Here is a 24,937-nt window from a genome sequence, read left to right as displayed (position 1 = left end):
AGGCCTAGTTCTGGGCCAGCAGAGACCTCAGGAATTTGAGAAAGAGCCTCCCGTACCTAAGAATTCTAGCAGCTCAGGGCTGCCTGCCAACTCAGCATCCTTCGAGACGCAGCGCAGGATCTCATCGAACATGGCTCTCCTCTCCCGGATGTCACACTCCCCAACAAAGAGCACCTTCCTGGGGAGCGGGGGAAGGCTGGCCGCTGGGTAACGACTGCTGAGTTTCTGGTAAAACTCCTCGATGTCACTGTACTTTCTGGAGACCTGGAATGAGAGGAGCACGTGGTTCCCTGAGTGAAGAGGGGAAGGAGAGAAGGCCGCTCTTCCGGCCCCAAGAGAGGTCCCGAGGGCGCCGGGCTCTTGGGAGAGTCCTCCCCTAGGACCGGCCCCAGGAGGCTGTGCCTCCCTCGGGACCCTCCGCCCAGCTCTCTGCCTCAGGCTCCACTTCCTAGGCCTCCTGGTCAACGCTGGGTGCTAATCCTGAAAGTCCTAGCGGCCCAAAGGAAAGATGCAATCGTGGCAGGTTCCAGGCACCATCACAGGTCTGGGTAGAGACACTTGATACAGAGACCTGGCCTGCAGGTGGCCGTGACTTATACCTCCATTCCGGGCCTTCAGTGCATTAGCAGGGTGACCTCACGGTCTGGCCGTTGTTAGGTCATCTTCCTGCAACAACGGGTCAGCGTCTTGCAGGGTCATTATCCCGTGAACTAGCAGCTGCCTCTGACAAGGCCACACCTTACAGTGCGCAGGTGGTGGAGAACCAGACACTGCAAAGCTGGTTTCTGGCCCTGGTGCCAGCCAGAAGCCCACTGCACACCAGGACCCTGGGGAAGCTGGCCAGGGGGTCCGCTGGAAGGTGGTCCTCGGCCGTCAGAGTCATCCTGGGGTACCTGGCTTCCTGCAGAGCTGAGGGCTGCCTGCTACAGCCTCTCCATCTTTCCCCAGAACTCCCGCCGCAGCTTAGGGCTCGTCCACTCACTGTCAAGCTCTTGCTGTGCGTTTACTCTGTATGAGCACACAGTGTGGTCTCTGCCCCCGAGGCTCCAGGCCTCCAGTTAAGGGAGCAGCGGTAGCACAGCGCGTCGATGCCATCACTGTGGTCTATATAAGCCAACACAGGCGCTCAGAGAAGAGTCACTCGCTCCACGCCACGCCCCACCTACAGCCCAGCATCCTCCCTTGTCTTAGACTCCTCTGTGCTCTCCCCGCATGTTTGGCCAGTCTCCCTAACTCCTCCGTGGGAGCATCGATTACGAAGACAGATATTCCCACTTCTCCCAAGCCAGGGCCATGCACACAGCACACCAATGAAGCACTGGTGTAGCTGATGGGCTGTGAGGCGTCTGCACGCGTTCAGACAAGGGACACCTGGCAGTCCCATCACACAGCTCTGCTGGAGCACGCAGCATCACCCTCAGAGCCCCCAGCCCGTGAGGGTTCCAGATGCTGGCAGGTGGCTGGGGCACTGGGGGACTTCAGGAACCCCCCCTGGGGAGTTATCTGGGACAGGGGACTGTGGCCTGCAGTTGTCAACACAGAGCCTTGCTCGGGAGCTTTCCTGAGAACAGCTCTCAAGGAAAGGTAAGAGCGTCCTTTCACAAAAGTGACGCAGGCTCCCAACTCCTAGTGGTCCCGAGAACCCGAGACTCCACCAGGTGGGGGCGGAGCGCCCTCTGCTGGCCTCACTGCTCCATGCAGGCCTGGCCACCCGACCCACCAGGGCCCCGCTTCTGGGAGCTGTGGGTCTCCAGGGCACTGGCAGCATAGGCAGCCGGGGAGCTTTAAGTCTTGGGTGCCACCCCACGCAGGGCCCACATTCACCAGTGTTCCAAAGCACGGGCTTCTACTCCTTTTGAGGAGTAGAAAGCAAAATGCTCATTAGTTTTTTAAAGCTAAATCGTGAAACTTCAAAGAAAGTTCAGGTGTGAGGTTACACCCCTAGACCTCACAGGGAGTCAACGCGTTCTTTGCCCTTGCAGGTGGTTCAAAATGTTTGGGAAGAACCTCCACGCACAGGCACCTGTGCACACAGCTACCCGCAGGGCAAGGCAAGGGAGTCACTGGTCAGGAGAAAGCGGCACTGGTGTGACACATGCAGGTGTCAAAGAAATCCCCTCACACCCTCGCTCATAAGGCCAGCCAGCACCTTATCAAGGGCCCCCGAGTGCTGCCTCTCTGTCTCGCCCACAGACTTGGGTCTCAGATATTTTCCTCTTTGCTCCTGTCCCTGAAAAACATGGGTGCATTGAGCTCCATCTGGGTCAAGTCAGATTACCAGGAGCTGCAAATCACCCAGTAGAACAAAGCAGACCCAGAACCATCACCTGCCATTACATTACACCTTGGTTCTCAACAAGAGTCTGTCCAAGAAGCAAACGAAAACCATCACACTCTGTTAGACACTTTCCAGGATGTGCTGAATGTCTCTTAACGAAAGAACTGTGCCATAAACTTTGATCACTTAGAAGCTGGTGTCTCCAAACCGGAAAAGGATATTTGTCATGCAATAAATATAAAGAATATATAAAGAATTCCTATACATAGTAAGAAAAAGACAGCCAATGGTTCAGAAGGAATTCCATGGAAGAAACAATGTTTCACAAACATTTGAGAAGATATTCAATCGCATTAGTAATCAAGGAAAGGTGGGCTAACACCTACCAATACAAGATTCACAAAATCAAAATGTCAGACACCACCAAGTATAAATGAGCACAGGAAACAGGGGCATTACACTGTCTGCGAGCTGGTAGTGACCTCTGGGAAACAGATGGCCTTGTTTGATGAAGTTAAAAGGGTGCATAGCCATATGGATCTTTTGCCTAAAACATTATGTTTTTTCTTAATCTTACTAAAAACATCTTTTTTCTCTTTCTGAATTCTCTCTTCCTGTAACTACAACATTGACTCGTTCATTTCAATCTTAAATCCATCCTTCTTATTCTCTTCTGATAATGGGGTTTGACTTTCTCTTTTTTAATGGGGATTTATTACCTCATCCAGGTGATCCTAAACATTTTAGTATCAAGATTCCATTAAAAATTTATTGAGGGCTTCCCTGGTGGCGCAGTGGTTGAGAGTCCGCCTGCTGATGCAGGGGACACGGGTTCGTGCCCCGGTCCGGGAGGATCCCACATGCCGCGGAGCGGCTGGGCCTGTGAGCCATGGCCGCTGAGCCTGCGCGTCCGGAGCCTGTGCTCCGCAATGGGACAGGCCACAACAGTGAGAGGCCCGCGTACCGCAAAAAAAAAAAAAAAAAAAAAAATTTATTGAGGACCCCAAAGAACTTTTGTTTATGCAAGCTGTAGTTATTGCTACTTCCCATATTAGAAATTATAACAGAAATTTAAACACAAAGAAAAAAAGAATCTTGTGTCTCTTCTGATAGGTCCCCAGGCCTGGGTAACTCGCTCCTTGCCTTTCTGTCTTGGCTGCCAGGAGACGCAGAACAAACCAGCCGGTTGCTCTGCTCTGACCCACAGGACCCTTGCTCATTTTAACTTTCTCTCACAATCCCGTGGCCCGTCTCTCCTGGGCACGTCTCCAGACCTTTTCACAAGAAGCCAAAGGTAAATACTAAATGGGTGAGTTTGTGGTCTTGCCCCCTCCTGAAATTCTCAAGCCCCTGAGCCTCCTCTCTTCCCTCGGCCTCGGCTTCTTCTCCCTGACTGTCCCGAGGTGCTAGCGTCCCCAGGCTTTCCTCCTCAGCCAGAACCTCCACGCCCACATCCACTCTCTGGGCAACTTCATCTGCTCCCAGCCTTTCAGCATCACTGCAAGCTGATGCCTCCCAAAGCAGCCCCTTGGGCCCGCCCCCGCCCCGAGGCCCCGAGTTCCAACCTCATGTATCCATCAGGCAAACACTTCACACTGGAAACGTCCTCCTTCCACCTGCCTCTCCCTCCGCTGGAGCCCTTTATCTCAGTGGGTAGAAACAATCAGCCAGTTAATTATGTGCATGTCACCTTGGAAATCCTTTCAACGCTCTCCCTCCCTCCTGTACACCCACCGCTGGCCTGCCCCCCGGCCCCAGGCGTTTCTCTACCAGCCTCCTCACTGAGCTCCCTGTCCTCTGCCCTGTTCCTTCCAATCCAACTCCACTCTCCACCAGGCAGGCAGTGAGAGACAACAGGACCATGTCATTCCACTGCTTAAAGCTCCTGCTTGACTGCCAGACAGGTCGGGCCCCCTGCACGCCCTCTATGACCTGGACGCTGCCCGCTATCACCCTCCTCTTCTCCCACTTCATCCAGGACGATACTCAGCCGCTCACAGCTCCCCACATGATACCCTGTTTCTAGCCTCTGTGCCTTTGCTCAGGCTGTGCCTTCTGCCTGGGGCACCCTTCTCCCCTTCTGCTGTTCTTAGCTCCGTCTGCTCATTGTTTTTTTCTATTGCAGTGACACTGATTTATAACATTATACAAGTTGCCTGTGTACAACATTACATTTCTACTTCTGTATATGCTATGGTGTGCTTACCTCCAAAGGTTTAGTTTCTATCCATCACCATACAGTTCATCCCCTCTACCCATTTCACCCTCCCCTCTGCCCCTTTCCCTCTGGCAACCGCTACTCTGTTCTCTGTATCTACGTGGTTTTGTTTGGTTTGTTCACGTTCTGTTTTTTTATTTTTTATATTCCACACATGAGTGAAATCATACGGTATTTGTCTTTCTCTGTCTGACTTGATAGGATACCCTCAAGGTCCATCTGTGTTGCTGCAAATGGCAAGATTTCATCAAGTATTCCATTGTATATAAGGACCACAACTTCTTTATCCGTTCATCTACTGATGGGCACTTAGGTTGTTTCCATGTCTTGGCTATTGTAAACAGTGCTGCCGTGAACATAGGAGTGCATGTATCTTTTCAAATTATTGCTTTTGTATCTTTGGATAAATACCCAGAAGTGAAATTGCTGGATGATCTGGCAGCTCTATTTTTATTTATTTATTATTTTTTAGCCACGCCACGCGGCTTGTGGGACCTTAGTTCCCCAACCAGGGATTAAACCCGGGCCCTTGGCAGTGAGAGCGTGCAGTCCTAACCACTGGGCTGCCAGGGAATTCCCTATTTTTAATTTTTTAAGGACTCTCCATACTATTTTCCATAGTGGCTGCACCAATTTACATTCCCACGAACAGTGTTGGAGGGGGTTCCCTTTTCTCCACACCCTCATCAACATTTGTCATTTCTTACCTTTTTGATAATTGCCATTCTAACAGGAGTGAAGCGATAGCTAACTGGCATTTCCCTAATAATTAGTGATGTTGAGCATCTTTTCATGTGCCTATTGGCCATCTGTATGTCTTCTTTGTAAAAATGTCTATTCAGCTCCTCTGCCCATTTTTAACTTGGATTGTTTGGGTTTTTGTTGTTGAATTCTATGAGTCCTTTACATATTTTGGATACTATTAAAATGCGTAATATCGGATATATGAGTTTTATCTTCTCCCATTCGGAAGCTTGTTATTTTGCTTTGCTGATGGCTCTCTTTGCTGTGAAGAAGCTTTTTAGTTTGCTGTAGTCCCATTTGATTAGTTTTGCTTTTTGTTTTCCGTGCCTGAGGAGACATATACAGAAAGATATTGCTAAGACTGGTGTCAAAGCTAATCCTGCCTATGTTTTCTTCTGAGAGTTTATGGTTTGGGTCTTACATTCAAGTCTTTAATTCATTTTGAGTTGACTTTTATGTATGGTGTGAGATAGCGTCTACTTTCATTTTCTGCATGTGGCTGTTCAGTTTACCCAAAACCATCTATTGAAGAGACTATCCTTTCTTCATTGTATGTTCTCTGCTCCTTTTGTCTTAAATTAATTGTCCATTTGTATGGATTTATTTCTGGGCTCTCAATTCTGTTCCATTGATCTATGTATTTGTTTTTCTGTCAACACCATGATGTTTTGATTACTACAGCTTTGTAATACAGTTTGAAATCAGGGAGTGTGATACCTCCAGCTTTGTTCTTTTTTCCCAAGGAAAAAGATTTCTTGGACTATTCAGGGTCTTTTGTGGTTCCATATAAATTTTAGATTTTTTGGTTCTATTTCTGTGAAAAATGTCCTTGGGATTTTGGTAGAGATTGCATTGAATCTGTTGATTGCTTTAGGTAATATGGACATTTTAACAATGTTAATTTTCCCAATCCATGAGCATGGAATATCTTTCCATTTGTTTGTGTCTTCTTCAATTTCTTTCAACAATGTCTTATAGTTTTCAGTGTACTTGGTTAAATTTATTCCTGGGCATTTGTTGTTGCTGTGGTGGCTGTAAATGGGATTGTTTTCTTAACTCTCTTTCTGCTCACTCATTGTCAGCACACAGAAACACAACTGACTTTTTTTAAAAATAAATTTATTTATCTATTTATTTTTGGCTGCGTTGGGTCTTCGTTGCTGCACGTGGGCTTTCTCTAGTTGCGGTGAACGGGGGCTACTCTTCGTTGCAGTGCATGGGCTTCTCACTGTGGTGGCTTCTCTTGTTGCAGGGCATGGGCTCTAGGCACGTGGGCTTCAGTAGTTGTGGCACACAGGCTCAGTAGTTGTGGCTCACGGGCTCAGCAGTTGTGGCTCACAGGCTCAGTAGTTGTGGCTCGTGGGCTCTAGAGTACAGGCTCAGTAGTTGTGGCTCACGGGCTTAGTTGCTCTGCGGCATGTGGGATCTTCCCAGACCAGGGCTTGAACCCGTGTCCCCTGCATTGGCAGGCAGATTCTTAACCACTGCGCCACCAGGGAAGTCCACAACAGATTTCTGTGTGTTGATTTTGTGCCCTGCAACTTTACTGTATTCATTTATTATTTCTAATAGTTTTTGGTGGCATCTTTAGGGTTTTCTATATATAAAATCATGTCATTCACAAACAGTGAAAGCTTTACTTTTTTCTTTTCCAATTTGCATGCCTTTTATTTCTTTTTCTTCCCTAACTGCTGTGGCTAGGACTTCCAATACTATGTTGAATAAGACTGGAAAGTGAGTGGAGCGTGGTGGGCTGGAGGGAGGAAGGGAAAAGAAGGGGCAGGAAAAAAAAAAAAAGAGTGGTGAGAGTGAGAATTCTTGTCTTATTCTTGACCCTACAGGGATAGCTGTAGGTTTGCCATATATGGCCTTTATTAATGCTGAGGTACATTCCTTCTATACTCATTTTACTGAAAGTTTTATAAATGGGTGTTGAATCTATCTCTATCTCTATCTCTCTCTCCTGCTTCTGGGACACCCATTAGCCTAATGTTGCCCTTCCTAAAAGACTTCGATAATTCTCGTAGAATTTTCTCTCTCTTTTTTTTTTTGGATCTTAATTTTCTCTCCTCTTCTAACTGTATCATTTCTAGATTTCTATCTTTGAACTGGCTAATTCTCTCTTCCATATGGTCTGCTCTATTTCCAATCCTTTCTGATGCACTCTTCATCTTGCTTACTAGGTTCTTCAGATCTAGAATTTCTGTTCGGTTCTTTTTCAGAGTTCCAGTCTCTTTGGTAAAGTATTTCTTCTGTTCATTAATTTCAACCCTGACATTCACTGAACCGCCTTTCTGAGTTTTCTTATAGCCCGTTGAGCTTCCTCTTGACAGTTGTTTCGAATTCTCTATCAGATTGCACTGTTCTGTGACTTTAAATCTGGTTTCTGGAGAATCACCATTTTATTTTTGTGATACAGTGTTACTGTGGTTCTTTATGGTGCCTGATGAGTTGTTCCTCTGCTGGTACACATGAAGCAGCAAACACCTTTCTTCTTTAGGTAAAGCTTTTTTTTTTTTAAACTTCATTCCAACTATTCAACAGGTTAGAGGCTTTTGTTTTCTTTTCTTTTCCCTTAGGTGGCGCTACAGCACAAGTTTTTGGTTTCTCTTACCTGAGCTGCCTCTGGTTATATTAGAGGATGGGCACTTTCCAGCCTCCACTGCCCTTGTCAGAGGTGTTGCCTGGTGCCCGCATTGTCACTGCTTGTGTCTCCATGGTTGCTGCTGTCACTGTTGTTGCTGCCCGGGTCAGTGGGGTGGTGGGCACTTCTGCTGTGTCCAGAATCTTGAGTCACAGGTCTGCTTCCACTGCACGGGGTGGAGCTGGGGTCTCGGCACCTCTGCCATGTCTGGGGTTGTCAGGTTTAGGGATGCCGCCACTGTGGGTCGGGGAGAGGGGGCCAGACTTGTGGGCAGCTCTACAACTGGAGGGACGGTGTTGCAGGCCCTGCTGCCCAGTCCCCTGTGGCTGCAGGCGCGGCTGAGGCCCGGAGGCTGGCGTTGTGCGTGCCGCCTCCCTGATGCGGCTGGGTTCTCTGGGGCCACGGGCTCGGTCTCCGGGGCCGGGGATCTGGGACTGCACACACCACCTCAGTTCCGCCTCCGTTGTATGTTCCAGTCCGCCCACCTCTAGATGGACAGATGTGCGAGACTGTTTGGGATGTTTCACTGGCTGTAGACTGAAGGGGAGTGAGAAAGGGAGGGTCTCATCCGCAGTAATGCTGATGTCTCCACCTGCTCTTCAAAACCCAGCTCAGCCCTAACCTCTTCCGAGACATCTTCCAGAACCCTTTCCCTAGGATGGGTTAGGTGCCCCTTCTCTACACTACCACAGTCCTCCCCTCCCCTTGGACTCCTGTCTCTTTACAGGTCTGTCTCCCCACAGACTGTAAGCATCTGGTTCACCGGTGTCCTTACCGCCAAATCGCTCTGGCACCGTCAGGCCGAGTGAGCGTTGGCCAGAGCACTGCTCGCACCCCGATGCTACTCGCACCCTGGTGGCAGGTGTGTCTGCCCAGCTGGAACCCCGGACCCTGGGCACCCTCGGGAGCATCCTGGCGGAGCCCCCAGCTCACCAAGAACTGGACGACATCCTCAGGCCTGTGCTTGGCCGACTTGAATGCAGCCAGACGGGTTACCACCAGGATCTGGTACTCCACATGCCCTGACATCATCTTGCCCCGCACCTCCTGGTGCTGGGGCACGGTTAGGTCCAGGCCTGTGTGGACATTCTGAACTCGCCTGCCAAAGGGAAAGAAGGCAAAAGAAGCTCAGGTTCAAGTCAGCAGGCTTCTTGAGTGAAATGCAGGCCAGACCTCAGGTGGCCCAGCAGGCCTGGGTGCAAGGCTGCTCCACTGGCCGTTCTCTGTGGTCCCGGCTACCCACCCCACCACAGCCCAGCCCCTCATAAAGCCTGGCTTCCCAGGCCCCAAGCCTGGGCCCTGCCTTTGGGTCACTCAGGAACAATGGGCTCTCACCAGCAGGAAAACAGGTGACAGCAGAGAAGGTGGGACTCATGGAAAATCACAAACAGCTATAGGTGTCCGACACAAACCCAGCACAAGAGCTCCTGTGGGATTTGTGGGGATGGCATTCCAGGGGTTCTATTCAAACCAAGGGAAGTGCCTGGCTTTGGGCACACAGTGCAGGAATGAAACCCCACCAGGAATCCGGAGAGAGAAACACATCTCTTCAGCTAACCAGAGAGCAGCAGAGCCGCTACAGAACCTGCCCAGCTAGGGGAAGATGGAAAGGGCACTGGATACCAGGCCATCGTTTGCCCTGGGGCCTCTGCAAGGCACTGATAAGGCCTGCTCTATGAGGCTTTGAGAGGATACTCCGCAAAACATTACAGCTCTTGGAGGATTTTTAAATGCTATACAAATGTACTGAATCACACGATGAGCAAAGAAGTTATGAAATGTTTCCTCCGAGGTGAGAAAAAAGGTTAAATGTATTCCTCATTCTATGTAAGGGTATAATGGAGACCCACGCACACAAACATACATCACACAAGCACCTATGACAGGATATGCCCAGCACACAGTTATCAGGGTCGAGACCTACTATGTGCCGGCGGGACTTTCAGAAGATAGGAAAGGGGAGGGCCCGAGGGGTGGGGCTACTGGCGCTAAGACTGTGTCTGGGGCAAGGCCCTTTCCCTCTCTGCAACTCCATCCCAATCCATCAGATGACACCCTGCCCCCAGCACTCCTTCCACACAGACTCCTCCCCTTTCCACACCAAGCATGTGCACTGTCACCATGATGCCATTTGTCACCAACTGGGAGGACAGCCCACCACGTAGCCACATACTACTAAGCATTCAAACCCTTACACACACAAATATATCCACAGGGTGCAAGGTATGCGAAAATGAGCACGAATCACTTAGAAAGGCCCAGGCGAACCTGCCTTCAGGCAGGTGTTGAATGAACCCAACATATGGGCGAGACGGAAAAACACCAATCAGCCCTCTATTCCTTTTGCCAGTAACCAAATGAGCGTCCCTGGCCCTGCACCAGGTACAGACCCGCTGGCGCTGCGCGCCGTGTTACTGTTAGGAGCGCAGGAGAGCGGAGGGGACTGAAGATGAAGCGGCCGCGCTACCGCAGGCTCTGTTCTAAGCACCTGCCTGCCTGAGACACTCCTGCCTCCCTCAGCCCTACCGAGGGTCACTACCGCTCAGACCCACTTAAAGTCAGAGAAACAGACACAAAAGGGGAGTCACCTGTGCTTGGGCTCAGCGGGTCAGAGGTGGAGCCAGGGTTCACTCCAGGCTGCCGCCCCCCTCCCCGCTGACTGGCGCCTCCCATCAGTCCAGCTTGCTCCTCCAGGACCTGCCTCCGTGACCCCTCCCCCTTTCCACTGTCCCCTCCCCCACCGTCCTGTCGCGCCGCCCCACTGCTGGGATCACACCCTTGGCCTCAGCTCCCCTGCCCTCGCCCCTCAACCCTCCAGTTCTGCGCGTCCCTCGCACCTGTGTCCAGCAGCTGCACGTCACTGGGATAAACGCACAGACGTGCTGACTGGTCCCACCTGAAATTCACGGCCGCAACCTGCAAGCTCCAGCGTGGGGCCTGGCAACCCCACCTTGGTCTCGACCTGGGGTTCTCCAAGTGTGGCCCCTGCAGCATCAGCATCACCTGGGAGCTTGTGAGAGTGGCAGATCCAGGGTGCTGAATCAACTTCATGTTAACAGTCACCTGACCCTAACCCACGCTCGCTCCCACTCCCCGAGGCCCCCAAGGGAACTTTTCCTGTAAAGGGCCAGAGAGTAAATACTTTAGGCTTTGCAGGCCACAGGGTCTCCATTACAACTACTCAACGCAGCCACTGTAGAGCGAAAGCAGCGGAAGACAGACATAAACTTTATCACAAAAGTGAAGTGGTGGGCAGGACTTACAAAAGCAAGTGGTGGGCGCATGGGTGTAGCTTGTCCACCTATGCCCCAGACCAAACTTCTCAAACTGTAAAGTGCATCCAAGCTGCCTGGAGATCTTGTCAACGTGCACATTCTGATCCAGCAGGTTGGCGGCAGGGCCTGGGAATCTGCATTTCCAACAGCTGTCATGTGATGCTGATACTGGTCTACGTGGTTAAACCCTAAGGTTAATTCTCCCTCTCCTCTTACTCCAGCGGCACCTGACAGTCCCTCTCTGCTCCTTGAAGCTCTGTCTTCATTGCTCCCGGGACCCCCACCCTCTCTCCCTTCTCCGCCCTCCCTGGCCACTCCTGCTCTGCTTCCCTGGATGGTCCTCCGTTCCTCTTTCTGCTCCGGACTCTCCCCTCAAGGCCACACTCCTTCTCCCAGCTGCCTGCCTGACATCTCCGCTTGGCTGTCAACAAGCTTCTTCATGAACGTGTCCAGACAAATGGTGATTCTCACCTTCCTAAACCTGCTCCATCCATAGTCTCCAGACTCGGTCCATTGCAACCTCCCTCTTTCAGGAACTCAGGGTAAGTCTTGCAGTCAATCTTGACTCCTCTTTCCTGTTCTCGCGACCCACATCTAATCATCAGCAAACCCTGAAAGCTGTACCGTCAAAATACAGCCAGAGCCCAAACATTTCGCACCCCCTCTGCCACCATCAGCTCTCACGTGGATCACTGCCAGAACGGTCTCCTTGCTGCACCCTGCTCACCTACCTTCTGCTCAACACAGCGGCCAAATGACCTTTGTGAAACCCAAGCCAGGTCCCACCTCGCCCAGAGCCTCACCTCAGCCTGGGAGGCCTGTCCTGACTGTCCCCTGCCTCCAAGCCCCCAGCTCCGCACCACATCACCTAATGCTCTCTGCGGCTCACGGCACTCCAGCCACCCTGGCCTCCTCGCTGGTGCCCAAGCACCTCTCTGCCCCAGGACATTGGCTCCTGCTGTCCCCTCTGTCTGGTACACTCTTTCTCAAGATTTCTCTTGCGTTTGTCAGGAGTCTGCCCAACTGCCACTCTCTGTCAGAAAGACACTCCTGGGCCACACCATATAAAACAGCATTCACTCCTCCTAGCACCCTATTTCCCTACCACTTTATTTTCCTTCATACCATTTATCATCCCTGACACACCATATATTTACCTATTGTCCGTCGGCCCCAGCAAAGCTCACGAGAGGGACTTTGTGTTGTTCACTACTGTATCCTAGAACCACTCTCCTGGCCTTCACCACCAGCACCTGCATCTGTTAAGGAGCCCTGCCCAGGTGTGGCAGTGAGGGAAGCCACCCACGCCCTTCCCAGGCTCCCAGCACCAAGGTCACACCCCCACTGGTCTGCTGCTAGCGGCCCTGCTCACACCTGCCAACCTCAAAGCTCCTTTTTGCAGGAAATGACACTGAGGCTCAGGGAGAGGAGGTGATTCATGCGGCCCTGGGGAAACCTCTTCTGCCAGCGAGGACACGACCAGCAACCATGCAGAGGCCGAGCAGGTTCTGATATCAGGGTTCACTTAAAGAATCACACATACTTTTCTAGACCTGAAGCCACAGGGATGTTCAGATTACTGCTGGAAAAATAACATTCATTTATGTAAGAGATTGATGTCTTAGCCCAAGATTCTGGGTAGGGGGAACAAGGGCGGAGTGTATGAAAATACTGGAAGTGAGTCACTTGCCAGATGTTAGAAAGGGGGAAAGAATAAAACCATGACCATCCCAGCCTTTCCAGGATCCGTCTTGCACTGGGTCCCCCAGGCCTGGGTCAGGGTGGGGTGGGTCACCCTGCATCCTCTGCCTCCAGGGACCCTCCGCAGGCCTTGGCGGTAACTGCACTTTTCCTGAGCTACCTGTTTGAGCAGCTGCCCCCTCTTCTCTCCCTTCACCTCATTAACCTCCACTCCTCCTGCAGGAGGGGGGCCTCATGCACCCCCTCAGAAGCCGGGGTTACCTCCTGCCCTGTGTTCCCATGGCAACCTGAACCCACTACCCCCCATTCAGCATCTGTCTCCCGAGGGTCTGCGTTCATCCCCGTTTCCCCTGCAGGGCCGAGCCTTGCCGGATTCACCCCGTCCCCAGTGCCGTGCCCGGGGCCTGGCGCACGGTGAGCGCGGACAGGATGCATAACTAGATCTTCGAAGAGAAAGGAAGACAGGTGGACAGGAAAGCGGGGAGGAGAGCCCTCCCTTTGCCTTTTGGCCGGGACCAGCCAGTCCAGGCCTTCCACTGGGTTTTGGGTGAGTTCGTTACCCTCTAGGGACCTCAGTTTCCCCATCTGTAAAACCGGGGGGGGGGGAGCGGGGGGAGGGACTCGCCGCCGCCCGCCTCTCCCGCTGGGTGGTGGAGGGGCCGAGCCCAGGTCAACGGCCGGCGCGCTGGGGACGCCGCGGGGCGGGCGGGATCGTCGGGACCGGCCGCCTCCGCCGGCTCCTCCGCCCCGGGCGCACCGGGCCGCGGCTCCCGGGCACCCGACTCCACGTTGCCCGAGACGCAGCGCCGGGCGCGGGGTCTGGCTCACCTGGAGGTGACGAGCACCGCCGGGGACTGCATGACGGCGAAGCTCCGGGCGGGGCGCGCGGTCACGAGACCCGCGGGCGCCGGCGTCGCCGCGTTCCGGGCCCTGGCCCGCCGCCTAGTGGCCACCGCGCTCGGCCGCAAGCGGCCGCGCGTTTCCAGGCCTTTCTGGAACTCTGGGCGGAGACTCGGGGCTGAGAGTCCTGCGCGGGCTCGTCGCTGCTGGAGGCCCCGTCGGAGCTGAGCGCGTCCCCCGCGCCCGAGTGTCCTGGGCCATCCAGAGGTTTGGGTCTGATGTCCCAGCGTTATCAGTGACAGCGCCCGTTTCACTCTTAGGAGTGCCCAGAGTGTCCCGGTTCAGACACTCCTGAAATTATTTGGTTCTCCTTCCTTGGGGAGAATGACGGGGAAACAACGCAGCGGTGCTCACGGCCCCAGGGATGCTCGGAGAGAGGTTAGGAGAGTCCAGAAAACAAGGTAAATCAGACCCCTCTGTGGAACGAGGGGCGGTGATCCAAAGAAGCATCAGCCTGACCCCTGAGGCCTTCCAGTGGCTTTTCTGTAAAACGGCCTACAGGGCCCTCCCAACAAAAGCTTCTGAGAACTCTGTGTCTTTCTTCTCGCTCACTAAGGAAATGTTGTTCTGACACTTGTTAAAACAGTAAGGAGGACTTTATTCAAGACTGTGGCAACAGGGCTCAAGACTGACGCAACGGGGAGAGAGTTCAGGCTCAACCCTGAATACAGCAGACACCGGGGTCGATAGCCACGGAGTAGGGAGGGGCCGACAAGGGTAGGGGGATTCTTGCTGAAAGCAGGCCAAAGGCTTAGACATCAAAGGGCGGGGATGAGGAACTTGATCAGAGACCAAGGGTGATCAGATATCAAGGGTGGGAATCCTCTCTAAACTAACTTAGCAGGATTCTTGGTAAGACTGGGCTGGGCAGGCCAAAGACTGGGCAGGGACCAAGGTCAAAGGCCTAGCTGAGAAGAGGGCTCAGAGGAGCCTGAAGTTTGGTCAAGGAGAAGGTCTTTGTTGCCCAAAGTTTCCGTCTCAGAGAGCTGCAAAAACCCTCTCCCCCGCTGTGCGTGCGGACCCGAATCTCCAGGTACCCACTCCTCCTTTCCTCTGCCCCTAATGACACCCGCTGCCCATGCTGCTTCCGGCCCTCTGGCAAGAGGAGGTGGGGCTTCTGCTTGACTGGATTTTCCCAAAAATCCAGCCCCTTGCCCCACCTGCACCGCCCTGGAACTCTGATCAACCAATGTCCCAGCTCTTTGCAACTACCTGTAAAACACTTAGCTCCGGGCTTCCCTGGAGGCGCAGTGGTTGAGAGTCCGCCTGCCGATGCAGGGGACACGGGCTTGTGCCCCGGTCCGGGAATATCCCACATACCGCGGAGCAGCTAGGCCCGTGAGCCATGGCCGCTGAGCGTTTGCGCCTGGAGCCTGTGCTCGCAACGGGAGGGGCCACAGCAGTGAGAGGCCCGCGTACCACAAAAAAAACCCAAAAAGAACCCCACTTAGCTCCCCTGGCCCATAGTGACATTTAATCAGTGCGAATGTTTGTGTTGCTCTAATGTTTAGCAACTAAAAAGACAGGCCTGTCTGCTCTGCCTCTGCTGCTAGTCAGACTCCATCACAAAACTACTCTCCTGGCTCCCTCGTGGACTTTCCATTCAGTCATTCATTCAATTGTTCGTTCATTCATTCAACATTATCTACTGGGCTGGGCCTGTGTTCTGGGCCCTGTGGAGGCTCTGGAGCCGCTTAGTGACTAGGACGCTGCAGCCCTGTGCTCCCACGGTGCGCCCACGGACCTGCTCCCTCAGCTTCCCCTTTCCGAGCCTCTCTTCAGGGTCTTCGGGGAGCCACTGCCTGGTAGGTGACGGGGCCCCTGGCCTGCCTCTGATGGCTGCCTTTGGGTCCACAGCTGGGGCCAGAGCAGTGAGGTCAAGGGGCCAGTTTCCCTCAGAGAAGCCTTGGGGTAGAGGTGCGCCGGACATAATAGACCCTCTCATCAGAGATTCAGCTGTCCATGGGGTGAGAAATGGAGGTTGTATCACCTGCCACAGTGGCCCAGAAAGAGAAAAGCTCAGTCTGGAAACAGGGCCAGGAGAAAAGTGCAAATCGCCACAGGTATTCTGTGCTCTGTCCATGAGAGCCCCACTGACAGAGAACAGATGAAGCTGGGCTTAGCGGCATCAGATGCGCGATGGGGTAATGTGCACCGTGTTTCCTACAGGAGGGGCAGCACGGTGTCCCTGTGGGCCTCGGCTTCCCACCCACCGCCCCACCAGCATCGTTACTATCTGTATTTGACTCATTTTCATGAAGAAATCCTACAGTGAAAAGTTTTGAAAAATGAATCACTTTCCCCACGTTATCTCTTTTTTTTTTTTTTTTTTTTTTTTGCGGTACGCGGGCCTCTCACTGTTGTGGCCTCTCCCGTTGCGGAGCACAGGCTCTGGACGCCCAGGCTCAGCGGCCATGGCTCATGGGCCCAGCCGCTCCGTGGCATGTGGGATCCTCCCGGACCGGGGCATGAACCCGTGTCCCCTGCATCGGCAGGCGGACTCTCAACCACTGCGCCACCAGGGAAGCCCTCCAGTTTATCTCTTGAATAGATATATATGTTCATATGCTTGAATAGCTCGTTTCCAATTTGTTTGTAGACAAGATGAGCAATAATGAACAGAAGGATGAGTGAGTGAAAGGGCTGCGGGAACACCCAGTCTGCTGTCTGCTCTGCCTGCCCACCTGCCCGTCTGTCTGTCTGCAGGGCAGAGTTTGAGGTAGCAGACGGCCCCCGTGTCTAGTTTAAATGACATGCCCCACTTCAAAGCAGGCAGAAAGGGTGTGAGCCTCGGCACCCCAGGAGTTTGGCGCAGCTCAGCCCTTGGGAAGGGCCAGCCGGTCAAGCGGTCACCACCGCACAGACACTTGTGGACCATACACCATGTGCTGGGCGCTGAGAGTACAGTGAACGAGGCGCGGTTGCTGCCCTCAGCGAGCTTCTTTGCCCTTAGACTTGGGGTGAGATAGGGGTCAGAGAGGACACTCGAAAGGAGCCAGAGTCCAAGGTTAACCTGAAGAGATGAGAAGGAATAGGATGGGGTAGAAGGAACATCATCTATGAAGTCCTGGAGACAAGAAGAAACGGAATTCAGGGAACAAGTTGGGGAGGGAGCTCAAGGGGGAGGACAGGCGTAGAGACTCATGTGCGTCAGGCTGAGGGCTTCACGCTGACCCTGAGGCCAACTCGAGGCCACTGCCGGACTGTGAACATCAGAGCGGCCTGACCAGCTCTGCTGCCGACATCGGTTTGGAACATGTGATGCTGGAGTTGGGAAGGTGAGTAGAACTGCAGAGCAATCCAGACTGGGGACAGTGGTGGCATGAATTGGGGTGAGGGCCCCCCAGGTGGAGAACAGGGCACAGGTGACACAGAGACTTAGGAAGTGGAACTGGACAAGACAGAATCGAGTGCACATGCGCGGGAGGAGTCGAGATGCTGCTTCAGTTCGGCTCCTGGGTGTAGCCGGACGGTGGTCCATTCTCTGGGGCAGGGCACCTGGAGGAGGGACACATTCTGGGTGGGATGATGAGTTGTGTGTTGGACAGCTGGTGTTTGAGGGTGTGGGGACATTGAGGTGACTGTGGCTCTGGCCCCCGGGAGGCAGGCCTGGCTGGAGACCCTGATGCGGGGGTCACAAAGCTATTGGAGCTGAGAGTAAGGCTGAGCCTGAGGAGAGGACAGCCCAGGAAGGTGCAGAGAAGCACGCGTGTTCCAGGGCAAGCACAGGTCGGGGCTGCGAAGAAGGGGACGCTGCGTCACCGCTGGGGCTGGTGGCACGCTGGTCACCCGTGACTTGCAGACAAACGAGCCTCACCCCTGGCACCAGGTTTCCCGAGTGCATGCCACAGGGGGACTTGGCACACCTGGTGCCCGCCGAGAATCCCACTGGTTCCCCTTGAAAGAGTGACCCCGTCCCCTAGAGCAATCCCATTTTCTGCCTCATTCCTTCCGCCCATACGCACTCGATTCCGTCTCATCCAGTTCAAGCTCCTTAGTCTCTCCCTCACCTGTGCCCTCTTCTCCAGCTGGGGGCCCCCACCCTGATTCGTGCCACCACTGTCCCCAGTCTGGATTGTCCTGCAGTTCTGCTCACCTTCCCACCTCCAGCATCACACGTTCCTCTACCGAGGCAACCCCATTTTCCGTCCCACGTGCCCCTGTGTGGCTCCAGCGGGTAATTGTATACAATGCGTGGAATGTGGAATCTAAATCTGATACGTTCTGCTTCCTGCCTGACTCAAGGAGCCCCTTCCATGGCTGAAGCCACAGTAACGCAAACCACATTCCCCGCTGCCCTGGGAGGAACGCTCCGGGCCTCAGTCGTCCCCCAGGGAAGTCGCTGGACCTCAGGGCAGTGTGGTCAGTTAGAGACACCACAGCCCACAGGGAGACTGATCTGAGCCCTGGTCCTGCCACACACCAATGTTGTCCTGGTTTCTGGTGGGGTGGGTCTTCTGGGGACCTGCTGATTCGTCTCTGTCCTCTGTAGTGATGCTCTAGTGCTCCAGGGGGCTGAGCACCCCAAATCTAGCAAGACCACCACCTCATTTGTCACTCAACAAATGCTCCTGGGCACAGCTCTGGGCCTGTGACCTCTCCAGGCCCTGGGGATGCAGAAGGCCTCCCTGGCGGGGCTCACATACCACTCAGGACAGTTGGAGATGTCCAAACGAGTACAGGCCCAGGGTGCATGGAGAAGGGCATAATATAAGCAAATCAGCCAGGGGTTGAGGCATACATGGGTTCTTCCAGGAGGAGGTGGTGCCGGACTCAGGGCATGAAAAAGTGGGTGGTGTCTCTTTGAGCCTTGGTTTCCTCATTGGTGAAATGGGCATGATGGAAATCTTTAATTCACAGCCCTGCTGTGAGTTAAATGAGATAACATGTGACTGAAATGAGAGGAAATTCAGACACTGTAGATGAGCTACCCCAAAGCCATTCACAGCCCCTTCCTCTTTGCCTTACTACCATAGAGGCGTGACAGTTGAAGCACTCATGCTCCCAGCCTCCCTTGCGGTTAGAAGGTGCCATGTGACATAATTCCGGCCATACACACAAAAGTTCCTGCAGAGGTTTTACCTTGCTAGGGGAAAGCTCTTTGTACCTTTCCTATCTTCTGCCTAGAAAGGAGATACAATGCTGGAGAGACAGCAGCCATATTGTGACAATGAGACACAAACGTGAAACTGGGTTCTACACGTGGAGGACGGAGAAGGCTGAGGACCTGATGGCACACGAACTACCATACCAGCCCTAGACTTTCTTGGGACTTCTTGTGTGAGTGCTTAAACCACTCTAAGTAGGGTTTTCTGCAATGGATCCCTTATTGGTACAGTCATGAAGTACTCACATGAGGCCTGACCTAAAAACTGTTCAATATGGGGTAGGGATGATTGAGAAGGAGGAAAAGAAGAAGTAAAGTATGTTCTAGGTGGCAGTGCAAAGCCAGGGTGTCTTCAGAGAACCACCGTGTGCCTGGGGAGCTGGGGAGAAGCGAGTGGGGAGGGGTTCCCTCCCGTGTGGGGAGGGAAGTGTGTGGGAGACGAGCCCACACAAAACTCTTTCGTGTACCACTCAAAAGAGTTTACATTTATCCTGAAGCAGAGGGTGGACTCACAGAATAAACAAAAGGGCAAGAGTATTTCAGGGGGACTGGGGTGTGATGAGCCATGTCTGCCTAGGAAGATGACAGCAGAGTCAGGGAGGGCCCAGGAGGGGACTGGAGGTGAGTAGGTGAGGACAGTGAATGTGGCACCCTCTTCCAGAAGCTTTTTTTTTTTTTAATATATTGTTTTATTTTCACAATCACTTAAAATATTTTATTAAAGTAACAAAGCAACTGAGCCAAAGATGTTTATTAAAGGGGACAACATATAGCAATATAGTTAAGGCAGTTGACAAAGTTTTGGCATTAAATCTCGAGAAAAGAAATACAAATTATCCCAGTAGACTTTGGAATCTATTTCATTAGTCCAACTAGTTTTTTTTTTCTTTTTAAATCTTTATTTATTTAGTGGCTGCCCCAAGTCTTTAGCTGTGGCATGCAGGACGTTCAGATGCGGCATGTATGTGTGATCTAGTTCCCTGACTAGGGATGGAACCGGGGCCCACCTGCATTGAGTGCAGAGTCTTAACCACTGGACCACCAGGGAAGTCCCTCCAGATAGTTTTAATACAATGTTTCAATAGCACCGGATAACGCATCTCAGATAAGGCACAATCTTCACCATTCAGAAGCTCAATTCTGAAGCAGGGGAGGGAAGCCTAGGATTTTCTAGAACTATTATACAGAGATAATGCATTCTTGTTGCTGAAAAACTAGAAAATATGCATAGTAAAACATAAAATAAAATAAAAAGCACCTCTCATTTGATACCAGACGTAACAATTATTAATGTTTTTGTTGTTCTTGCCTTCCTGACATTTTTTCTATTCCTATGTATAAGAAATTAGCTTTTTTTTGGCTACATTGGGTCTTCGTTGCGGTGCGCAGACTTCTCATTGTGGTGGCTTCTCTTGTTGCAGAGCACAGGCTCTAGGCGCATGGGCTTCAGTAGTTGTGGCGTGAGGGCTCCGCAGTTGTGGCTCACGGCCTCTAGCGCGTAGGCTCAGTAGTTGTGGTGCATGGGCTTTGTTGCTTCGCGGCATGTGGGATCTTCCCAGACCAGGGATCGAACCCGTGTCCCCTGCATTGGCAGGCGGATTCGTAACCACTGCACCACCAGGGAAGTCCCTAGCTTTTCTTTTAAATGATACATAATCTTACCGGCTATACTGTTTTGTAAATTGCTTTTTCATTTACTACCCTGTAAACATCTTTCCATGTTAAATTTCCTCCCAAACCATCATTTTAAATGATTACTTAGAATATTGTGTGCAAATGTACCATAACTTACTTGGCCAGTCCTTAAGCTACGATGGAAAGGTGATGTGTGGGTGGTGGGAGATGGCTGGGTGAGCTTTGAAATGCTGGCTGATGTTTGAGCCAAATACATGAGGGGGAAGTTTGGAGGGAAAGTGCTAGAGTGTCAGAAAACACTTTGGTGAGTCTCTGTGTACTTTGTTGAGGGAGGGAGGGTCTCGGGAGATTGGAAGAAGAGAAATGAGACCCAGAGTTTAATATCTTTGTGTTATGAAATAAAAGAAATTTGGGGGGAGTTATCTACCTGAGCTCTGGGAGAGATGAATGGGGGGCCCCCAGCCACGTGGAGAAGGCACGTTCTGCTCTGTAACCCAAACCCTCACCAGCCACCATGCACACCAGTCTTGGGGAAATGATCTTTGTAATAAGGGAAGGAAATGGCACCAGGCGTGGGATGCAGAGCTCACAGCACCACAGTTCCAAAAAGTGACAAGTCAGCAGCAGTTAGGGAGGAGCATGGATTGAAAGGTGACTGTGGAAGCACAGGCTGCAGGGAATCCTCAGGAATCCCACTGCCTGGTCACAGCAAATCCAGCCTTTTTGTTTGGATATTATGGGAAAGAGGACCGCAGAAGGCTGAGGACTTGGGCACACAGGGTCGCAAAATTTATTCCATGGCTTTGACATCTACCACCAAACTGTCCCAGAAAGGCTGGATGAAGTGTGCCTCCCAAACCCTTTCCAGCCCTGGATTCATTTTCTTAAATCCTCTCGACTTTGTTAAGTGAAAAATGATAGCTCTTGTTTTAGAAGTACATTTATTTGATTACTAGTGAGGTTAAATACGTTTTCACCAGTTGATTGGTCTTAGAATGTTTCTAACTCTCCTGTTTATTTCCTTTGCACATTTAAAAAAGCTCTTATTCTTGTTGATTTGTAAGGATGCTTTATATATTAAAGGTACTAACACTTTGTGATATTATCCCTTATTTATTTTTTAATATTTTCCCCCAAGTGTTTATTTTGAAAAAGTTTCAGATTCACAGCAAAGTGGAAGGGTTCATACTACATCTGTACACCCTTCACCTAACTTGGGTTCTATCTGAAATGGAACCAGCAGGAAGGTCACCTGGACGTAGTGGAGGTAGGGGGCTGGGTGGAGGGAGCTGAGTGTGATGCAAACACAGCAGAGGCCCCAGTCTATTGCAGGGGGAGCTGGGCTGAGACGAGGGGACGGACCTTTATACTCCGACCTTTATACTCCGGACATCGGACATCGACCAGTCTCGGATGTGGGCCGTCCCAGGAGGGGCCCGACCTTGGATAAGGCAGCTCTCTTCAGCCAAGATGAGCCCCAGGAAGGACTGAGCAGAGACCTGCCAGTACTCTCAGCAGCAGGGAGAGTGGGATGAGCACTTCAGTCGTGGAGAGGGGAGTGGGCAGCATGTCTCAGATGCACTGCAGAATTGTTAACATTGCCACGTTTGCTTCATCCTTTCTCTCTCTCTCTCTGTCTCTGTGTTTTTCCTGAAACATTTAAGAGTTGGCTGTAGACATCATGACGCCTCATTCTACTGATAAATACTTCAGCGTGTAATTTCTTAGAACCTGAACATTCTCCTTTATAACCACAATGCCATAGGCAGGAAATTTGACATTGACACTATACTATTACCTATCATACAATCATATTCCAATTTGCTCAGTTGTCCCAATAGTGTCTTTTGTTCACAACCGCTTTCCCCTCCCTCCGCTGCCCATCAAGAATTGGATGGAGGGCTGTGCATTGTATTTAATTGTCATGTTCCTTTAGTCTCTTTGATTCTAACAGTTCCTGGGCTTTTCCGTCATCTATGACACTGCCATCTTTGAGGGGCCCACACCAATGGTCAGGATGCTCCTGGTTTGGGATGTGTCTAATTAATTTCATGGTTCGATGCAGGTTACCATCTGGCAGGAGCACTATGCTGGTGACCCCATCAGGTGACACGTGATGTCAACGTCCCCATGATTGGTGATGTTGAGTTGGGTCAGTTGGTCAAGGTCCATTCTGTTTTTAGAGTTTTTTTACATGCAGGTTTTAAGATTTTTATGTAGTTCCAACCGTGGACATTTCTCTTGGTGGTTGTTTTTACAATGAAATTATACTTAGAAAAGTGTTCCTTACCCCAGACTGTATAAATATTCACATATTTCCTCCAAATATGTTTTCTCCAATCAATTCCTTGATTCACTAGGAATTAATTTTGGTTTATGTCAAGAGACAAGGGTCATTTTCTTTTTTCTCAAAATACTTAGTCAGTATCATTACCCAGTATCATTCATTAGTAAGTTTTATTGAATACATCATCCTTTCCTCCATTGGAATTGTCACCATTATTGTATTATAAATATTTACAAACATCGTGATTTGCTTCCGGACTCCCTATCCTGTTGTCCTGATCTGTCAGTTCCACTTCAAGCGCTACATGGGAATTCGTTTATATTGAAATCTGATAATGAAGCTCTCCAAGGAGGATTAATTGTTTCATGATGTAAAAATGTGAATCTATTTTTAGAGCAGAAAGAAGTGAGAGAGATCCCTGAGGAGGTAAGAGGGCTGGGATACAGAGCGTGGGTGGAAGGACAGTGACAGACACAGTGGCACCTGGACAGACACACGTCCACCAGGGTGGCTGGACCATTTGCGTGGGTAGCTGAGAGTCTGCTCCTTGCTCTCTCTACTCTGCCCTCCTTGTATTACAGCATTCAATATTGCGGGCATCTTTCTGTCGCACAGAAGGATGCCCGCAATCTAGCTCATTCTTGTAATAGGGGAAAACCGATCCACGTGAGGGTGTATCACACTTTATTTTGTCGTTACCCTATTCAATGCCATTTTGGTCATTTCCAGTTTTCACTATTACCTCAATTTTAAAAATCCTTGTATGTTTGTCTTCACTTGTGTGAGTATACCTGTAACAAATTAAATTTCTACAACTGCAAGTGCTGAATCAAAGGATTTCCTTCTTTAAAATATTGCTGCTGTCACAGCGCTCTTGGAAAAATCTCTCTGGACTTATATTCCCACCAAGGGTACGTAGAATGCCCACTTGTTTCTCCTCTCACCGATAATGGATTTTACATCCTTCGGTTTTACTGACCCGAGAAGTAAAGGAAAATGGCATCCCCACTATTCTTTTAATTTGCAATGATTTGCTGGCGGCTTTTGGGATTTTGATTTTGTCACCCTATGTTTTTCCAACTCTTTCAGATTTGTGCCCCCAGCAGGCAGGATAAGCACTTTGATCAGAGTTCTCCAACTCTTTATCCAAGCCAGGAAAAAATGTCTGGGAGGACAGAACCCAGCTGGGGCTCTGCCCTAAATTAAGGTATTACTTAGAGGTGGACCAGCTACCTAGGCACGTGGGAAGCACACGGGGGTTGCTGTGGCTTAAGGCCAAGTCCCCAGTTTTGCAGGTAGCCTCACCCTTTGCAGGGCAGCCTCAGAGACTAGCCCCCTGAGGAGCTCACAGATGCCTTTGCCATGTGGGCCAGAAGACCTGAGACAGGCCACCCAACTTGGTGACACCAGGTCCCTGGCTCAGCCCCGTCATGCTCCTGCCCGACACTCTGCTGTGGGAACCATGAGACATTTTGGTCCCAATGTCCTCATCCTCTGGGGCGTCTGCAAAGTCTCACATCCTGGACTGGGGGACACAACTTCTGGGTTCTCCAACTCTGCTCCTGACATCTGTTAGCACCTATCTTCCCAGGCAAAGAGGACAGTTTGGTTCCCTACTCATTGTGTGTCTAGAACAGAAACCCTGGGCTCCTATCTGACCAAGATTGGAGGACTGGGCATTCTGAATCACTGCACATTCTAAGAATTGCCAGTTTTTATTCCAAAAGTAGTTTGTTTTGTTTTAATCTTATGTGTCCACAAAGGTCTCCAAGAAAAATCTAATGGAGACACAACTTCAGACTAGTGATACTCATAGAGGGGAAATGCCTCAAAGACAGTGGCCGTACAGAGGAGACTGGATGGACAGGTTAAATTAGCCTTCCAACTGGTTAAACCAGGGCTTACTTAATTAGAAAACTGTAAAAGCCACCATTTATTGAGCCAGGCACTATGGTAAGGACTTTACCTACTTTGTTTCCTTTATTCTTAGGCACACCTGACAGGTAGGAATCCCTGTCTCCATTTAAAGATGGAGGTTGACTGGTTAATTAACTTAATCAAGGTCACAAACCTGGTGCACTGCAAAGGTAGATTGGAAGCCAGGTCTTTATCATGACCCCATATTCTAGTTTCTTTCCTGACCTCAGC

The 24,937-nt window shown here is 51.2% G+C and overlaps 1 protein-coding gene across 3 annotated transcripts in view; it reads right to left on the bottom strand.

Annotated features, from left to right (window-relative positions):
- HS1BP3 (HCLS1 binding protein 3) overlaps positions 1–13,790 on the bottom strand; it is a 35,671-nt gene extending 21,881 nt beyond the window's left edge. For all 3 annotated transcript variants that reach the window (XM_067703612.1, XM_067703613.1, XM_067703614.1), the window contains exons 1-3: positions 13,689–13,790; positions 8,818–8,983; positions 57–264 (exon numbers count right to left, since the gene is read on the bottom strand). In XM_067703612.1, the coding sequence (XP_067559713.1) occupies positions 57–264; positions 8,818–8,983; positions 13,689–13,720 (406 nt within the window). In that variant the 5' untranslated portion in view covers positions 13,721–13,790. The remainder of the gene's footprint in view (positions 1–56; positions 265–8,817; positions 8,984–13,688) is intronic.
- Positions 13,791–24,937: the final 11,147 nt, after the last annotated feature.

This window comes from Pseudorca crassidens, chromosome 14 (genome assembly GCF_039906515.1).
Source record: "Pseudorca crassidens isolate mPseCra1 chromosome 14, mPseCra1.hap1, whole genome shotgun sequence".
In the NCBI taxonomy this organism is placed as follows: Eukaryota; Metazoa; Chordata; class Mammalia; order Artiodactyla; family Delphinidae; genus Pseudorca; species Pseudorca crassidens.
This window is presented reverse-complemented; position numbering and strand designations above follow the sequence as displayed.